This window comes from Eleginops maclovinus, chromosome 2 (assembly GCF_036324505.1).
Source record: "Eleginops maclovinus isolate JMC-PN-2008 ecotype Puerto Natales chromosome 2, JC_Emac_rtc_rv5, whole genome shotgun sequence".
NCBI lineage: Eukaryota > Metazoa > Chordata > Actinopteri > Perciformes > Eleginopidae > Eleginops > Eleginops maclovinus.
In genome coordinates this window covers 47,501-63,015 of record NC_086350.1, presented here as the reverse complement: position 1 = coordinate 63,015, position 15,515 = coordinate 47,501, and the positions used below count along the sequence as shown (strand labels likewise).

General features: G+C 39.6%; 1 protein-coding gene across 1 annotated transcript in view; it reads right to left on the bottom strand.

Annotated features, from left to right (window-relative positions):
* Nucleotides 1–9,510: 9,510 nt before the first annotated feature.
* LOC134876898 (receptor-type tyrosine-protein phosphatase beta-like) overlaps nt 9,511–15,515 on the bottom strand; it is a 47,172-nt gene continuing 41,167 nt past the window's right edge. Inside the window, 2 exon segments of the mRNA XM_063902141.1 lie at nt 9,511–9,889; nt 14,616–14,733. Of these exon segments, the coding sequence (XP_063758211.1) occupies nt 9,867–9,889; nt 14,616–14,733 (141 nt within the window). The 3' untranslated portion in view covers nt 9,511–9,866.

Here is a 15,515-nt window from a genome sequence, read left to right as displayed (position 1 = left end):
CCACAACACAAACAACCCCCAACCACACACCACCACACACCCCACACACACACACCACACACACACACACACACACACACACACACACACACACACACACACAAACTACAACAATGGCTTTTCAGTAAGCAGATTACTCAGTTACTGATGGGAGGTGTTATGTGGGTCAGTGACAGATAAGGGTTGGCAAGATAAGCAATTCAAAAATATGTTTAAACATGTATTACATGTTTACCAATTATAACGCCTGACAACAGTGGTAGAAACAGTGGTAGAAACAGAGAAACAGAGGTAGAAACAGAGGTAGAAACAGAGAAACAGAGGTAGAAACAGTGGTAGAAATCAGAGAAACAGAGGTAGAAACAGAGAAACAGAGGTAGAAACAGAGAAACTGAGGTAGAAACAGAGGTAGAAACAGTGGTAGAAACAGAGGTAGAAACAGAGGTAGAAACAGAGGTAGAAACAGAGAAACAGAGGCAGAAACAGAGGTAGAAACAGAGGTAGAAACAGTGGTAGAAACAGAGAAACAGAGGCAGAAACAGAGGTAGAAACAGAGGCAGAAACAGAGGTAGAAACAGAGAAACAGAGGTAGAAACAGTGGTAGAACAGAGGTAGAAAACAGAGAAACAGAGGTAGAAACAGAGGTAGAAACAGTGGTAGAAACAGAGGTAGAAACAGAGGTAGAAACAGAGAAACAGAGGTAGAAACAGAGGTAGAAACAGAGAAACAGAGGCAGAAACAGAGGTAGAAACAGAGAAACAGAGGTAGAAACAGAGGTAGAACAGAGAAACAGAGGCAGAAACAGTGGCAGAAACAGAGGTAGAACAGAGAAACAGAGGCAGAAACAGAGGTAGAAACAGAGGTAGAAACAGTGGTAGAAACAGAGGTAGAAACAGAGGTAGAAACAGTGGTAGAAACAGAGAAACAGAGGCAGAAACAGAGGTAGAAACAGTGGCAGAAACAGAGGTAGAAACAGTGGTAGAAACAGAGGTAGAAACAGTGGTAGAAACAGTGGTAGAAACAGAGGTAGAAACAGTGGTAGAAACAGTGGTAGAAACAGTGGTAGAAACAGAGGTAGAAACAGAGAAACAGAGGTAGAAACAGAGGTAGAAACAGTGGCAGAAACAGAGGTAGAAACAGTGGTAGAAACAGAGGTAGAAACAGTGGTAGAAACAGAGGTAGAAACAGTGGTAGAAACAGAGGTAGAAACAGAGGTAGAAACAGTGTAGAAACAGAGGTAGAAACAGTGGTAGAAACAGAGGTAGAAACAGTGGTAGAAACAGAGGTAGAAACAGTGGTAGAAACAGAGGTAGAAACAGTGGTAGAAACAGAGAAACAGAGGTAGAAACAGAGGTAGAAACAGTGGTAGAAACAGAGAGAAACAGAGGTAGAAACAGAGGTAGAAACAGTGGTAGAAACAGAGAAACAGAGGTAGAAACAGTGGTAGAAACAGTGGTAGAAACAGAGGTAGAAACAGAGGTAGAAACAGAGGTAGAACAGAGGTAGAAACAGAGGTAGAAACAGTGGTAGAAACAGAGGTAGAAACAGAGGTAGAAACAGAGAAACAGTGGTAGAAACAGAGGTAGAAACAGTGGTAGAAACAGTGGTAGAAACAGAGGTAGAAAAAGAGGTAGAAACAGAGGTAGAAACAGAGGTAGAAACAGTGGTAGAAACAGTGGTAGAAACAGAGGTAGAAACAGTGGTAGAAACAGAGAAACAGAGGTAGAAACAGAGGTAGAAACAGTGGTAGAAACAGAGAAACAGAGGTAGAAACAGTGGTAGAAACAGTGGTAGAAACAGAGGCAGAAACAGAGGTAGAAACAGAGGTAGAAACAGTGGTAGAAACAGAGAAACAGAGGTAGAAACAGTGGTAGAAACAGTGGTAGAAACAGAGAAACAGAGGTAGAAACAGTGGTAGAAACAGAGGTAGAAAAAGAGGTAGAAACAGAGGTAGAAACAGAGGTAGAAACAGAGGTAGAAACAGTGGTAGAAACAGAGGTAGAAACAGAGGTAGAAACAGAGAAACAGAGGTAGAAACAGAGGTAGAAACAGAGGTAGAAACAGTGGTAGAAACAGAGGTAGAAAAGAGGTAGAAACAGAGGTAGAAACAGAGAACAGAGGTAGAAACAGTGGTAGAAACAGAGGTAGAAACAGTGGTAGAAACAGTGGTAGAAACAGAGGTAGAAACAGAGGTAGAAACAGAGGTAGAAACAGAGGTAGAAACAGAGAAACAGTGGTAGAAACAGAGGTAGAAACAGTGGTAGAAACAGAGGTAGAAAAAGAGGTAGAAACAGTGGTAGAAACAGTGGTAGAAACAGAGGTAGAAACAGAGGTAGAAACAGAGGTAGAAACAGAGAAACAGTGGTAGAAACAGAGGTAGAAACAGAGGTAGAAACAGAGGTAGAAACAGAGAAACAGAGGCAGAAACAGAGGTAGAAACAGTGGCAGAAACAGAGAAACAGAGGTAGAAAACAGAGAAACAGAGGTAGAAACAGAGAAACAGTGGTAGAAACAGAGGTAGAAACAGAGAAACAGAGGTAGAAACAGTGGCAGAACAGAGAAACAGAGGTAGAAACAGAGAAACAGAGGTAGAAACAGAGAAACAGTGGTAGAAACAGTGGTAGAAACAGTGGTAGAAACAGAGAAACAGAGGTAGAAACAGAGAAACAGAGGTAGAAACAGAGGTAGAAACAGAGGTAGAAACAGAGGTAGAAACAGAGGTAGAAACAGAGGTAGAAACAGTGGTAGAAACAGTGGTAGAAACAGAGAAACAGAGGTAGAAACAGTGTAGAAACAGAGGTAGAAACAGAGAAACAGAGGTAGAAACAGAGGTAGAAACAGAGGTAGAAACAGAGAAACAGAGGCAGAAACAGTGGTAGAAACAGAGGTAGAAACAGAGGTAGAAACAGAGGTAGAAACAGAGAAACAGAGGTAGAAACAGAGGTAGAAACAGAGGTAGAAACAGAGAAACAGAGGCAAGAAACAGTGGTAGAAACAGTGGTAGAAACAGAGGTAGAAACAGAGGTAGAAACAGAGGTAGAAACAGAGGTAGAAACAGTGGTAGAAACAGAGGTAGAAACAGAGGTAGAAACAGAGGTAGAAACAGAGGTAGAAACAGAGGTAGAAACAGAGGCAGAAACAGTGGTAGAAACAGAGGTAGAAACAGTGGTAGAAACAGTGGTAGAAACAGAGGTAGAAACAGAGGTAGAAACAGAGGTAGAAACAGAGGTAGAAACAGAGGTAGAAACAGTGGTAGAAACAGAGGTAGAAACAGAGGTAGAAACAGGTAGAAACAGTGGTAGAAACAGAGGTAGAAACAGAGGTAGAAACAGAGAAACAGAGGTAGAAACAGTGGTAGAAACAGAGGTACAAACAGAGGTAGAAACAGAGGTAGAAACAGAGGTAGAAACAGAGGTACAAACAGAGGTAGAAACAGTGGTAGAAACAGTGGTAGAAACAGAGGTACAAACAGAGGTAGAAACAGAGGTAGAAACAGAGGTAGAAACAGAGGTAGAAACAGAGGTACAAACAGAGGTAGAAACAGAGGTAGAAACAGTGGTAGAAACAGAGGTACAAACAGAGGTAGAAACAGAGGTAGAAACAGAGGTAGAAACAGTGGTAGAAACAGAGGTAGAAACAGAGGTAGAAACAGGTAGAAACAGTGGTAGAAACAGAGGTAGAAACAGAGGTAGAAACAGAGAAACAGAGGTAGAAACAGTGGTAGAAACAGAGGTAGAAACAGAGGTAGAAACAGTGGTAGAAACAGTGGTAGAAACAGAGGTAGAAACAGGTAGAAACAGTGGTAGAAACAGAGGTAGAAACAGAGGTAGAAACAGAGAAACAGAGGCAGAAACAGTGGTAGAAACAGGTAGAAACAGAGGTAGAAACAGAGAAACAGAGGCAGAAACAGTGGTAGAAACAGAGGTAGAAACAGTGTAGAAACAGTGGTAGAAACAGAGGTAGAAACAGGTAGAAACAGAGGTAGAAACAGAGGTAGAAACAGAGGTAGAAACAGTGGTAGAAACAGTGGTAGAAACAGAGGTAGAAACAGAGGTAGAAACAGAGGTAGAAACAGAGGTAGAAACAGTGGTAGAAACAGTGGTAGAAACAGAGGTAGAAACAGAGGTAGAAACAGAGAAACAGAGGTAGAAACAGAGGTAGAAACAGAGAAACAGAGGTAGAAACAGAGGTAGAAACAGTGTAGAAACAGAGGTAGAAACAGAGGTAGAAACAGTGGTAGAAACAGAGGTAGAAACAGAGGTAGAAACAGAGGTAGAAACAGTGGTAGAAACAGAGGTAGAAACAGTGGTAGAAACAGAGGTAGAAACAGAGGTAGAAACAGAGGTAGAAACAGAGGTAGAAACAGTGTAGAAACAGAGGTAGAAACAGAGGTAGAAACAGTGGTAGAAACAGAGGTAGAAACAGAGGTAGAAACAGTGGTAGAAACAGTGGTAGAAACAGAGGTAGAAACAGAGGTAGAAACAGTGGTAGAAACAGAGGTAGAGAGGTAGAAACAGAGGTAGAAACAGAGGTAGAAACAGTGGTAGAAACAGAGGTAGAAACGGGTAGAAAAAGAGGGTAGAAAACAGGGAGAAACAGAAAAGAAACAGAGGTTAAACAGGGTAGAAAAAGAGGTAGAAACAGGGTAGAAAAAGGGAGAAACAGGGTAAAAAAGGTAAAACAGAGGGAGAAACAGGGGCAGGAGAACGGGAGAAAAAGTGGTAGAAACCCAAGGGAGAAAAAAAGGGTAGAAAACCGGGTGAAACGAGAAACAGGGTGAACAAAAAGGGTGAAAAAGGGTAGAAACGAGGTAAAAATGGGAGAAAACAGAGGAGGGGAAAAGGGTGAAAAAGGGAGAAACAGAGGGAGAAAAGGTAGAAAAAGGAAACAGAGGTAGAAACAGAGGTAGAAACGGAAAAAAGGCATGGTAGAAAAAGGAGAAACAGGGTAAAACGTGTAGAAACAGAGGTAGAAACAGAGGGAGAAACAGAGAAACAGATGAGTAGAAACAGAGGTAGAAACAGATGGTAGAAACAGAGGTAGAAACAGAGGAAACAGTGGTAGAAACAGAGGTACAGTGGTAGAAACAGTGGTAGAAACAGAGGTAGAAACAGTGGTAGAAACAGAGGTAGAAACAGAGGTAGAAACAGTGGTAGAAACAGAGAAACAGAGTAGAAACAGTGGTAGAAACAGAGGTCCTTGGTTGAAAGCAGTGGCGTCCTCAGGCCTGGGCTGGATGTTTAACAAATAGCCCCAGATTTCAAGATAGAAAACGTTTCACAACATAAAGAATATTTAAAAAAGAGTCAGGATATTTTCATCTGTCATACAATAATGCAATCAAAATGAATATAATACATTACTACAAGTACTTCTGGGTCTCTGTTCAAGCTCAGCTCTGTGTGTGGGACGAGCGCATTTTGAGTGAGTGAGCGAGAGAGAGAGCGCACGATTACGTGGAATGTTGTTGTTAGGATCTGGTGCTAGCTGCGCTAACAAATATAAGAAGCTGTTTCTTAAACAAGGTGGAGGAGAGCCCTCTCCTGTCAGACTGAGAGGCTGATAGCCTCAGCTCAGGTAAAGGACTCTCTGAGGGTTTGGATAGTTCACTTTCGTCTCAGTTATCACAGTGGCTCTCAAACCGTTTGTTCACAATTTGTGTAGACGTACAAGTATTTCCAAGGCACACCTTTATATGAACATTATAGTCAGAGAATAAATGAAAAACAGATATGAAATAATTCAAATTCACAATATAGGACAGTAAAACAAAAATATAGTTTAAAAAGGGAGTGATCTTTAAAATATGCTTGAAGAAAAATAAAATCTGTTCAGTTCTGTGGGTGTTGAGCTGTATCCGTAGATCTAGTCTCTTAATGTTGCTCTCTGATGCATTTAACTTCAACCCCTAGAGGATGTTAGGTCCTTCCCCCACTTAAAACATGTTGACATGGAAAGGAAACTAAACACATTTGCACACCTTTAACATAGTCCATATGCTTCTGTTTTGGTGGTCATACCACATTCATGCACGAGTCATAGGTGCACTCTGGGACTTAAAAATGGCACTTCACCCCTGGTGGAAACACCAGTGACAGAATCCTTTTTCAAGCGTAAGAAAGGACACTGACCTAGATTCTGCCTCCGGTAGCCCTGGTCCCATCCTCAGAGGCTGAAGGACTCTCATGCTTTAGTCAATCAGTGTACATGAACAGCAGCTCTGCAGACACAAACATCTTTCATCAATATTCAACAGCTGAATCCCTCATTTAACCACATACCTCTGTAACTTCCAAACCTCAGCTTTATTCCTGTTTACCATCTCATGTTTATGTTAGGGTGTATGTGCAGTGAGGCGGCCATTAATGAAACCCTATCAGTGTTCTTTTCCCCATAATGAAATGAAATGATTTGATTGACTTGAAAACGATAGCATTTCTTCCTGTCTGTCCACAGTCTCCACTAACAAGTCCTTAAACCCTACAGAGTCCATACTGTGTTCCTGTCTGTCCACAGTCTCCACTAACAAGTCCTTAAACCCTACAGAGTCCATACTGTGTTCCTGTCTGTCCACAGTCTCCACTAACAAGTCCTTAAACCCTACAGAGTCCATACTGTGTTCCTGTCTGTCCACAGTCTCCACTAACAAGTCCTTAAACCCTACAGAGTCCATACTGTGTTCCTGTCTGTCCACAGTCTCCACTAACAAGTCCTTAAACCCTAAAGAGTCCATACTGTGTTCCTGTCTGTCCACACTACAGTCTCCACTAACAAGTCCTTAAACCCTACAGAGTCCATACTGTGTTCCTGTCTGTCCACACTACAGTCTCCACTAACAAGTCCTTAAACCCTACAGAGTCCATACTGTGTTCCTGTCTGTCCACAGTCTCCACTAACAAGTCCTTAAACCCTACAGAGTCCATACTGTGTTCCTGTCTGTCTGCTTCTCTATCTGACGTCTCTTTTTTCTCTCTCTTGATCCTTTTTAGCCAGGTCATTATTTTGTTTAGCAACGGTGCGTTATAGAGTATTAACAACCTCTGAAATGTCCAAATTGACCGATCAGAATCAAGTACTCAACGAAGCTGTGTAATAAATAACATAAATAACAAAAGCTTATTGCTTATTAAAGCTATCTCTGATGCCAGGGAAACTGTCTCAGGGATGGTTCGATGTGTATCTTCTCACAGTCATCAGATCATTCCAACGTCCCCATGTCCACCGGCAGCTGCTGGGTTTTGTTGTGAAATATAATGACCCTTCAATCAGACTGTAGTTCACCTGCAGTAAATCCAGCAGCTACCCTGCAGTATACAAAGCATTCAAACTAGCTGCACCTTTACCAGCTCTGAGAACACTTTAATGATCAATCATTATAAAACAGATCAGAGATATTATTCTGAAATGGACCAATCAGACAATGACTACTTTTACTGTCGCTACTTTAAGTACATTTAGAGGAGAGTACTTTCTACTTTCACTGGAGGAACATTTAGAATACTTTCACTGTGACAGAGTATTCCTACACTCTGGTACTTCTACTTTACTCAAGTACAAGACCTGAGTACTTCTACTTTTACTCAAGAACAAGATCTGAGTACTTCTACTTTTACTCCAGAACAAGATCTGAGTACTTCTACTTTACTCAAGTACAAGATCTGAGTACATCTACTTTTACTCAAGTACAAGACCTGAGTACTTCTACTTTACTCAAGAACAAGATCTGAGTACTTCTACTTTTACTCCAGAACAAGATCTGAGTACATCTACTTTTACTCAAGTACAAGACCTGAGTACTTCTACTTTTACTCAAGTACAAGATCTGAGTACTTCTAATTTTACTCAAGTACAAGATCTGAGTACTTCTTTCACCTCTGGATGGCAGCTAGCTAGCAGGAAGCTTAGCAGAATCAGTGTTAGCAGAAGCAGCTAGTTAGCAGGAAGCTAGGCTAACCTCTCAATAAGCTAACACAGATTTCGGCTACCTAATTAGCTCCTCTGCTAACTCCACAAAGAACTGCTTTAACAGTAACATTAACACAGTACTCACCCCGTCAGTGTGTGGATGATATATATGTATATATATGTATATATATATATATATATAGTTACAACCGTTAGCCCGATGCTACAGAGCCTCCATCTTCCTCCCGAGCGCCAAAACAACACAACTTCTGCAGACAGTTTACCATCCAGAAACACGGCAGAACATGGGCTAAACTTGTGTTACACTCGGGTTAAACTCGGTCTGAACTCGGGTTACATCCATCAGGGGGTCTCCGTGGTGCCCTTCATAGGAAAAAGTTCTGTCCAGACGCACTTTCTCTCGGGGAAAAGCGATTTTAGATTAGAGAGAGGACTTTCTGCTGTCGGGAGAAAATCACTGCTGGGTAAACTTCCGAGAGACCCGCCAGACTGCGCATGCGCTGGACTGTGGGAGACCCGTTGCGCTGCGCATGCTCCGGTGGTCAGCTGATAGGGTCGAATTGTCCTAAAATCAGCTCCTCTGGTCTTCTCTATTTTTTGACCTCTGTGTGAAACGTAACGGGTTAATAAATAGTGGATAGGAGAATTCTGAAGGACTTAGGAGAAGAGAGTGCGGTGCTTTGAGAACCCGACTGCACTATCACTATCCACAGTGTTCAGGACAGAGGACGTTATTAATGAGCTGCTGTGGGGAACTCCAGTCCTCTGTACAGGACTACAGACTCTGACTCTGCTCCGGGCTCTGATGCTGCTGCTTTATTACATTTACATTGTCTTGTTTTTATGCTACTGCTACTGCAACGAAAACATTTCCCAAAATTGGGATCAATAAAGTACCCCTCTCTCGCTCTCTCGCTCTCTCGCTCTCTCGCTCTCTCTCTCGCTCTCTCGCTCTCTCTCTCTCTCTCTCTCTCTCTCTCTCTCTCTCTCTCTCTCTCTCTCTCTCTCTCTCGCTCTCTCTCTCTCTCTGAGAGAGAGAGAGAGATAGTGATAGTGCAGTCGGGTTCTCAAAGCACCGCACTCTCTTCTCCTCCAAGTCCTTCTGAATTCTCCTATCCACTATTTTTTAACCCGTGACGTTTCACACAGAGGTCAAAGAATAGAGAAGACCAGAGGAGCTGATTTGAGGACAATTCGATTGCAACCTTAGACTGCAACCAGGTTCTTTACCAGGTCCTCTACTTCCTGTAATATTACAAATTAAATGACATTTAACAAAGTCCAGGACGATAAATGATGATATGTATTAATACAAATATATAGTCATATATAATATCATGATAACATCATATAAATGGCTTAAGATTTGTTCAAATAATTTTCATAATAAATGAATCACTATTTCTTTTGACATATTTTGTGAAAAAATAATCGTGAATTGTTGCACTTGCTTTTCTTCAAATATTTTACCAGCATCGTCTATATTTTTGGATTATTTGAAAGTGGTTCAGGTTGTTCTGATGTCGGTAGATTTGGTAAGCAGATATGTGGTAAATATGTGATGAAAACTCAGAAAACTACATATTTTACTTCTGTGGTGTTTAATTACTGTTCAGGATGTTCAAAATACATCATGCACACTTGAAATGAATGGTTACATACACAATATAATGTGACCTTTATCCTGATGAAATGTAGTTATTTATATATATTTCAAATTCTTATGAACAGGAAACTGTAGCATCACAGAGTTCAGACAGCAATGTAAAATAAAGCTGTAAAAGCTCAGACACATAATTTAAAAGAGAAGAAGTATATATATATATCATTTCACATGGAAATGAAGCATATGTACCGTACATTATCTGCATGGTACATAAATAAAGTTTCTGAAATATAAACTTTGATAAAAAAATAAAGTGGTGTTTCGGGTGGAGAGGTTAGCGTCTGCTGAACAGCGTCTCTGTGGAGAAGTTTATAGAGAAATATATCATTAATATTATGGCATTAAAACACCCATATAAGTCTAATGATCTGCAGGTGTAGTTTGGTATTAATGATCTGCAGGTGTAGTTTGATATTAATGATCTGCAGGTGTAGTTTGGTATTAATGATCTGCAGGTGTAGTTTGATATTAATGATCTGCAGGTGTAGTTTGATATTAATGATCTGCAGGTGTAGTTTGATATTAATGATCTGCAGGTGTAGTTTGATATTAATGATCTGCAGGTGTAGTTTGGTATTAATGATCTGCAGGTGTAGTTTGGTATTAATGATCTGCAGGTGTAGTTTGATATTAATGATCTGCAGGTGTAGTTTGATATTAATGATCTGCAGGTGTAGTTTGATATTAATGATCTGCAGGTGTAGTTTGATATTAATGATCTGCAGGTGTAGTTTGATATTAATGATCTGCAGGTGTAGTTTGATATTAATGATCTGCAGGTGTAGTTTGGTATTAATGATCTGCAGGTGTAGTTTGATATTAATGATCTGCAGGTGTAGTTTGGTATTAATGATCTGCAGGTGTAGTTTGATATTAATGATCTGCAGGTGTAGTTTGATATTAATGATCTGCAGGTGTAGTTTGATATTAATGATCTGCAGGTGTAGTTTGTATTAATGATCTGCAGGTGTAGTTTGATATTAATGATCTGCAGGTGTAGTTTGATATTAATGATCTGCAGGTGTAGTTTGGTATTAATGATCTGCAGGTGTAGTTTGGTATTAATGATCTGCAGGTGTAGTTTGTATTAATGATCTGCAGGTGTAGTTTGGTATTAATGATCTGCATGTGTAGTTTGTATTAATGATCTGCAGGCGTAGTTTGATATTAATGATCTGCAGGTGTAGTTTGATATTAATGATCTGCAGGTGTAGTTTGATATTAATGATCTGCAGGTGTAGTTTGATATTAATGATCTGCAGGTGTAGTTTGATATTAATGATCTGCAGGTGTAGTTTGATATTAATGATCTGCAGGTGTAGTTTGATATTAATGATCTGCAGGTGTAGTTTGGTATTAATGATCTGCAGGTGTAGTTTGATATTAATGATCTGCAGGTGTAGTTTGATATTAATGATCTGCAGGTGTAGTTTGATATTAATGATCTGCAGGTGTAGTTTGGTATTAATGATCTGCAGGTGTAGTTTGATATTAATGATCTGCAGGTGTAGTTTGATATTAATGATCTGCAGGTGTAGTTTGATATTAATGATCTGCAGGTGTAGTTTGGTATTAATGATCTGCAGGTGTAGTTTGATATTAATGATCTGCAGGTGTAGTTTGATATTAATGATCTGCAGGTGTAGTTTGATATTAATGATCTGCAGGTGTAGTTTGATATTAATGATCTGCAGGTGTAGTTTGGTATTAATGATCTGCAGGTGTAGTTTGGTATTAATGATCTGCAGGTGTAGTTTGGTATTAATGATCTGCAGGTGTAGTTTGGTATTAATGATCTGCAGGTGTAGTTTGGTATTAATGATCTGCAGGTGTAGTTTGATATTAATGATCTGCAGGTGTAGTTTGATATTAATGATCTGCAGGTGTAGTTTGATATTAATGATCTGCAGGTGTAGTTTGGTATTAATGATCTGCAGGTGTAGTTTGGTATTAATGATCTGCAGGTGTAGTTTGATATTAATGATCTGCAGGCGTAGTTTGGTATTAATGATCTGCAGGTGTAGTTTGTATTAATGATCTGCAGGTGTAGTTTGGTATTAATGATCTGCAGGTGTAGTTTGATATTAATGATCTGCAGGTGTAGTTTGGTATTAATGATCTGCAGGTGTAGTTTGGTATTAATGATCTGCAGGTGTAGTTTGATATTAATGATCTGCAGGTGTAGTTTGATATTAATGATCTGCAGGTGTAGTTTGGTATTAATGATCTGCAGGTGTAGTTTGGTATTAATGATCTGCAGGTGTAGTTTGGTATTAATGATCTGCAGGTGTAGTTTGATATTAATGATCTGCAGGTGTAGTTTGATATTAATGATCTGCAGGTGTAGTTTGATATTAATGATCTGCAGGTGTAGTTTGATATTAATGATCTGCAGGTGTAGTTTGGTATTAATGATCTGCAGGTGTAGTTTTGATATTAATGATCTGCAGGTGTAGTTTGATATTAATGATCTGCAGGTGTAGTTTGATATTAATGATCTGCAGGTGTAGTTTGATATTAATGATCTGCAGGTGTAGTTTGGTATTAATGATCTGCAGGTGTAGTTTGTATTAATGATCTGCAGGTGTAGTTTGATATTAATGATCTGCAGGTGTAGTTTGATATTAATGATCTGCAGGTGTAGTTTGTATTAATGATCTGCAGGTGTAGTTTGATATTAATGATCTGCAGGTGTAGTTTGGTATTAATGATCTGCAGGTGTAGTTTGATATTAATGATCTGCAGGTGTAGTTTGATATTAATGATCTGCAGGTGTAGTTTGATATTAATGATCTGCAGGTGTAGTTTGATATTAATGATCTGCAGGTGTAGTTTGATATTAATGATCTGCAGGTGTAGTTTGGTATTAATGATCTGCAGGTGTAGTTTGATATTAATGATCTGCAGGTGTAGTTTGGTATTAATGATCTGCAGGTGTAGTTTGTATTAATGATCTGCAGGTGTAGTTTGGTATTAATGATCTGCAGGTGTAGTTTGATATTAATGATCTGCAGGTGTAGTTTGATATTAATGATCTGCAGGTGTAGTTTGATATTAATGATCTGCAGGTGTAGTTTGGTATTAATGATCTGCAGGTGTAGTTTGATATTAATGATCTGCAGGTGTAGTTTGATATTAATGATCTGCAGGTGTAGTTTGGTATTAATGATCTGCAGGTGTAGTTTGATATTAATGATCTGCAGGTGTAGTTTGATATTAATGATCTGCAGGTGTAGTTTGATATTAATGATCTGCAGGTGTAGTTTGATATTAATGATCTGCAGGTGTAGTTTGATATTAATGATCTGCAGGTGTAGTTTGATATTAATGATCTGCAGGTGTAGTTTGATATTAATGATCTGCAGGTGTAGTTTGGTATTAATGATCTGCAGGTGTAGTTTGATATTAATGATCTGCAGGTGTAGTTTGATATTAATGATCTGCAGGTGTAGTTTGGTATTAATGATCTGCAGGTGTAGTTTGATATTAATGATCTGCAGGTGTAGTTTGGTATTAATGATCTGCAGGTGTAGTTTGATATTAATGATCTGCAGGTGTAGTTTGGTATTAATGATCTGCAGGTGTAGTTTGGTATTAATGATCTGCAGGTGTAGTTTGATATTAATGATCTGCAGGTGTAGTTTGATATTAATGATCTGCAGGTGTAGTTTGATATTAATGATCTGCAGGTGTAGTTTGATATTAATGATCTGCAGGTGTAGTTTGATATTAATGATCTGCAGGTGTAGTTTGATATTAATGATCTGCAGGTGTAGTTTGATATTAATGATCTGCAGGTGTAGTTTGATATTAATGATCTGCAGGTGTAGTTTGATATTAATGATCTGCAGGTGTAGTTTGATATTAATGATCTGCAGGTGTAGTTTGATATTAATGATCTGCAGGTGTAGTTTGGTATTAATGATCTGCAGGTGTAGTTTGGTATTAATGATCTGCAGGTGTAGTTTGATATTAATGATCTGCAGGTGTAGTTTGATATTAATGATCTGCAGGTGTAGTTTGATATTAATGATCTGCAGGTGTAGTTTGGTATTAATGATCTGCAGGTGTAGTTTGATATTAATGATCTGCAGGTGTAGTTTGGTATTAATGATCTGCAGGTGTAGTTTGATATTAATGATCTGCAGGTGTAGTTTGATATTAATGATCTGCAGGTGTAGTTTGATATTAATGATCTGCAGGCGTAGTTTGATATTAATGATCTGCAGGTGTAGTTTGATATTAATGATCTGCAGGTGTAGTTTGATATTAATGATCTGCAGGTGTAGTTTGATATTAATGATCTGCAGGTGTAGTTTGGTATTAATGATCTGCAGGTGTAGTTTGGTATTAATGATCTGCAGGTGTAGTTTGGTATTAATGATCTGCAGGTGTAGTTTGATATTAATGATCTGCAGGTGTAGTTTGATATTAATGATCTGCAGGTGTAGTTTGATATTAATGATCTGCAGGTGTAGTTTGATATTAATGATCTGCAGGTGTAGTTTGGTATTAATGATCTGCAGGTGTAGTTTGGTATTAATGATCTGCAGGTGTAGTTTGGTATTAATGATCTGCAGGTGTAGTTTGATATTAATGATCTGCAGGTGTAGTTTGATATTAATGATCTGCAGGTGTAGTTTGATATTAATGATCTGCAGGTGTAGTTTGGTATTAATGATCTGCAGGTGTAGTTTGATATTAATGATCTGCAGGTGTAGTTTGATATTAATGATCTGCAGGTGTAGTTTGGTATTAATGATCTGCAGGTGTAGTTTGTATTAATGATCTGCAGGTGTAGTTTGATATTAATGATCTGCAGGTGTAGTTTGGTATTAATGATCTGCAGGTGTAGTTTGATATTAATGATCTGCAGGTGTAGTTTGATATTAATGATCTGCAGGTGTAGTTTGTATTAATGATCTGCAGGTGTAGTTTGGTATTAATGATCTGCAGGTGTAGTTTGAGCTGCAGATTTAGTTTGAGCTGCAGGTGTAGTTTGAGCTGCAGGTGTGGTTCTGACCTCTTTGGGAGTTGTAGTTCAAATGTTCACAGAGTGGATGGAGGTTCTCCTGGTCACAGCGGAGCTTCCTGGCTCTGAGAACGTCACGGATACACTGATGGAGGTACAGATACTGACCCTGAGGAGGTGGAAAAACTACATTAACTCTGAGGAGGTGGAGGAACTACATTAACTCTGAGGAGGTGGAGGAACTACATTAACTCTGAGAAGGTGGAGGAACTACATTAACTCTGAGGGGGTGGAGGAACTACATTAACTCTGAGGAGGTGGAGGAACTACATTAACTCTGAGGAGGTGGAGGAACTACATTAACTCTGAGGAGGTGGAGGAACTACATTAACTCTGAGGAGGTGGAGGAACTACATTAACTCTGAGGGGGTGGAGGAACTACATTAACTCTGAGGAGGTGGAGGAACTACATTAACTCTGAGGAGGTGGAGGAACTACCTTAACTCTGAGGAGGTGGAGGAACTACATTAACTCTGAGGAGGTGGAGGAACTACCTTAACTCTGAGGAGGTGGAGGAACTACATTAACTCTGAGGGGGTGGAGGAACTACATTAACTCTGAGGAGGTGGAGGAACTACATTAACTCTGAGGAGGTGGAGGAACTACCTTAACTCTGAGGAGGTGGAGGAACTACATTAACTCTGAGGAGGTGGAGGAACTAGATTAACTCTGAGGAGGTGGAGGAACTACATTAACTCTGAGGAGGTGGAGGAACTAGATTAACTCTGAGGAGGTGGAGGAACTACATTAACTCTGAGGAGGTGGAGGAGGTGGAGAAACTACATTTACTCTGAGGAGGTGGAGGAACTACATTAACTCTGAGGAGGTGGAGGAACTACATTAACTCTGAGGGGGTGGAGAAACTACATTAACTCTGAGGAGGTGGAGGAA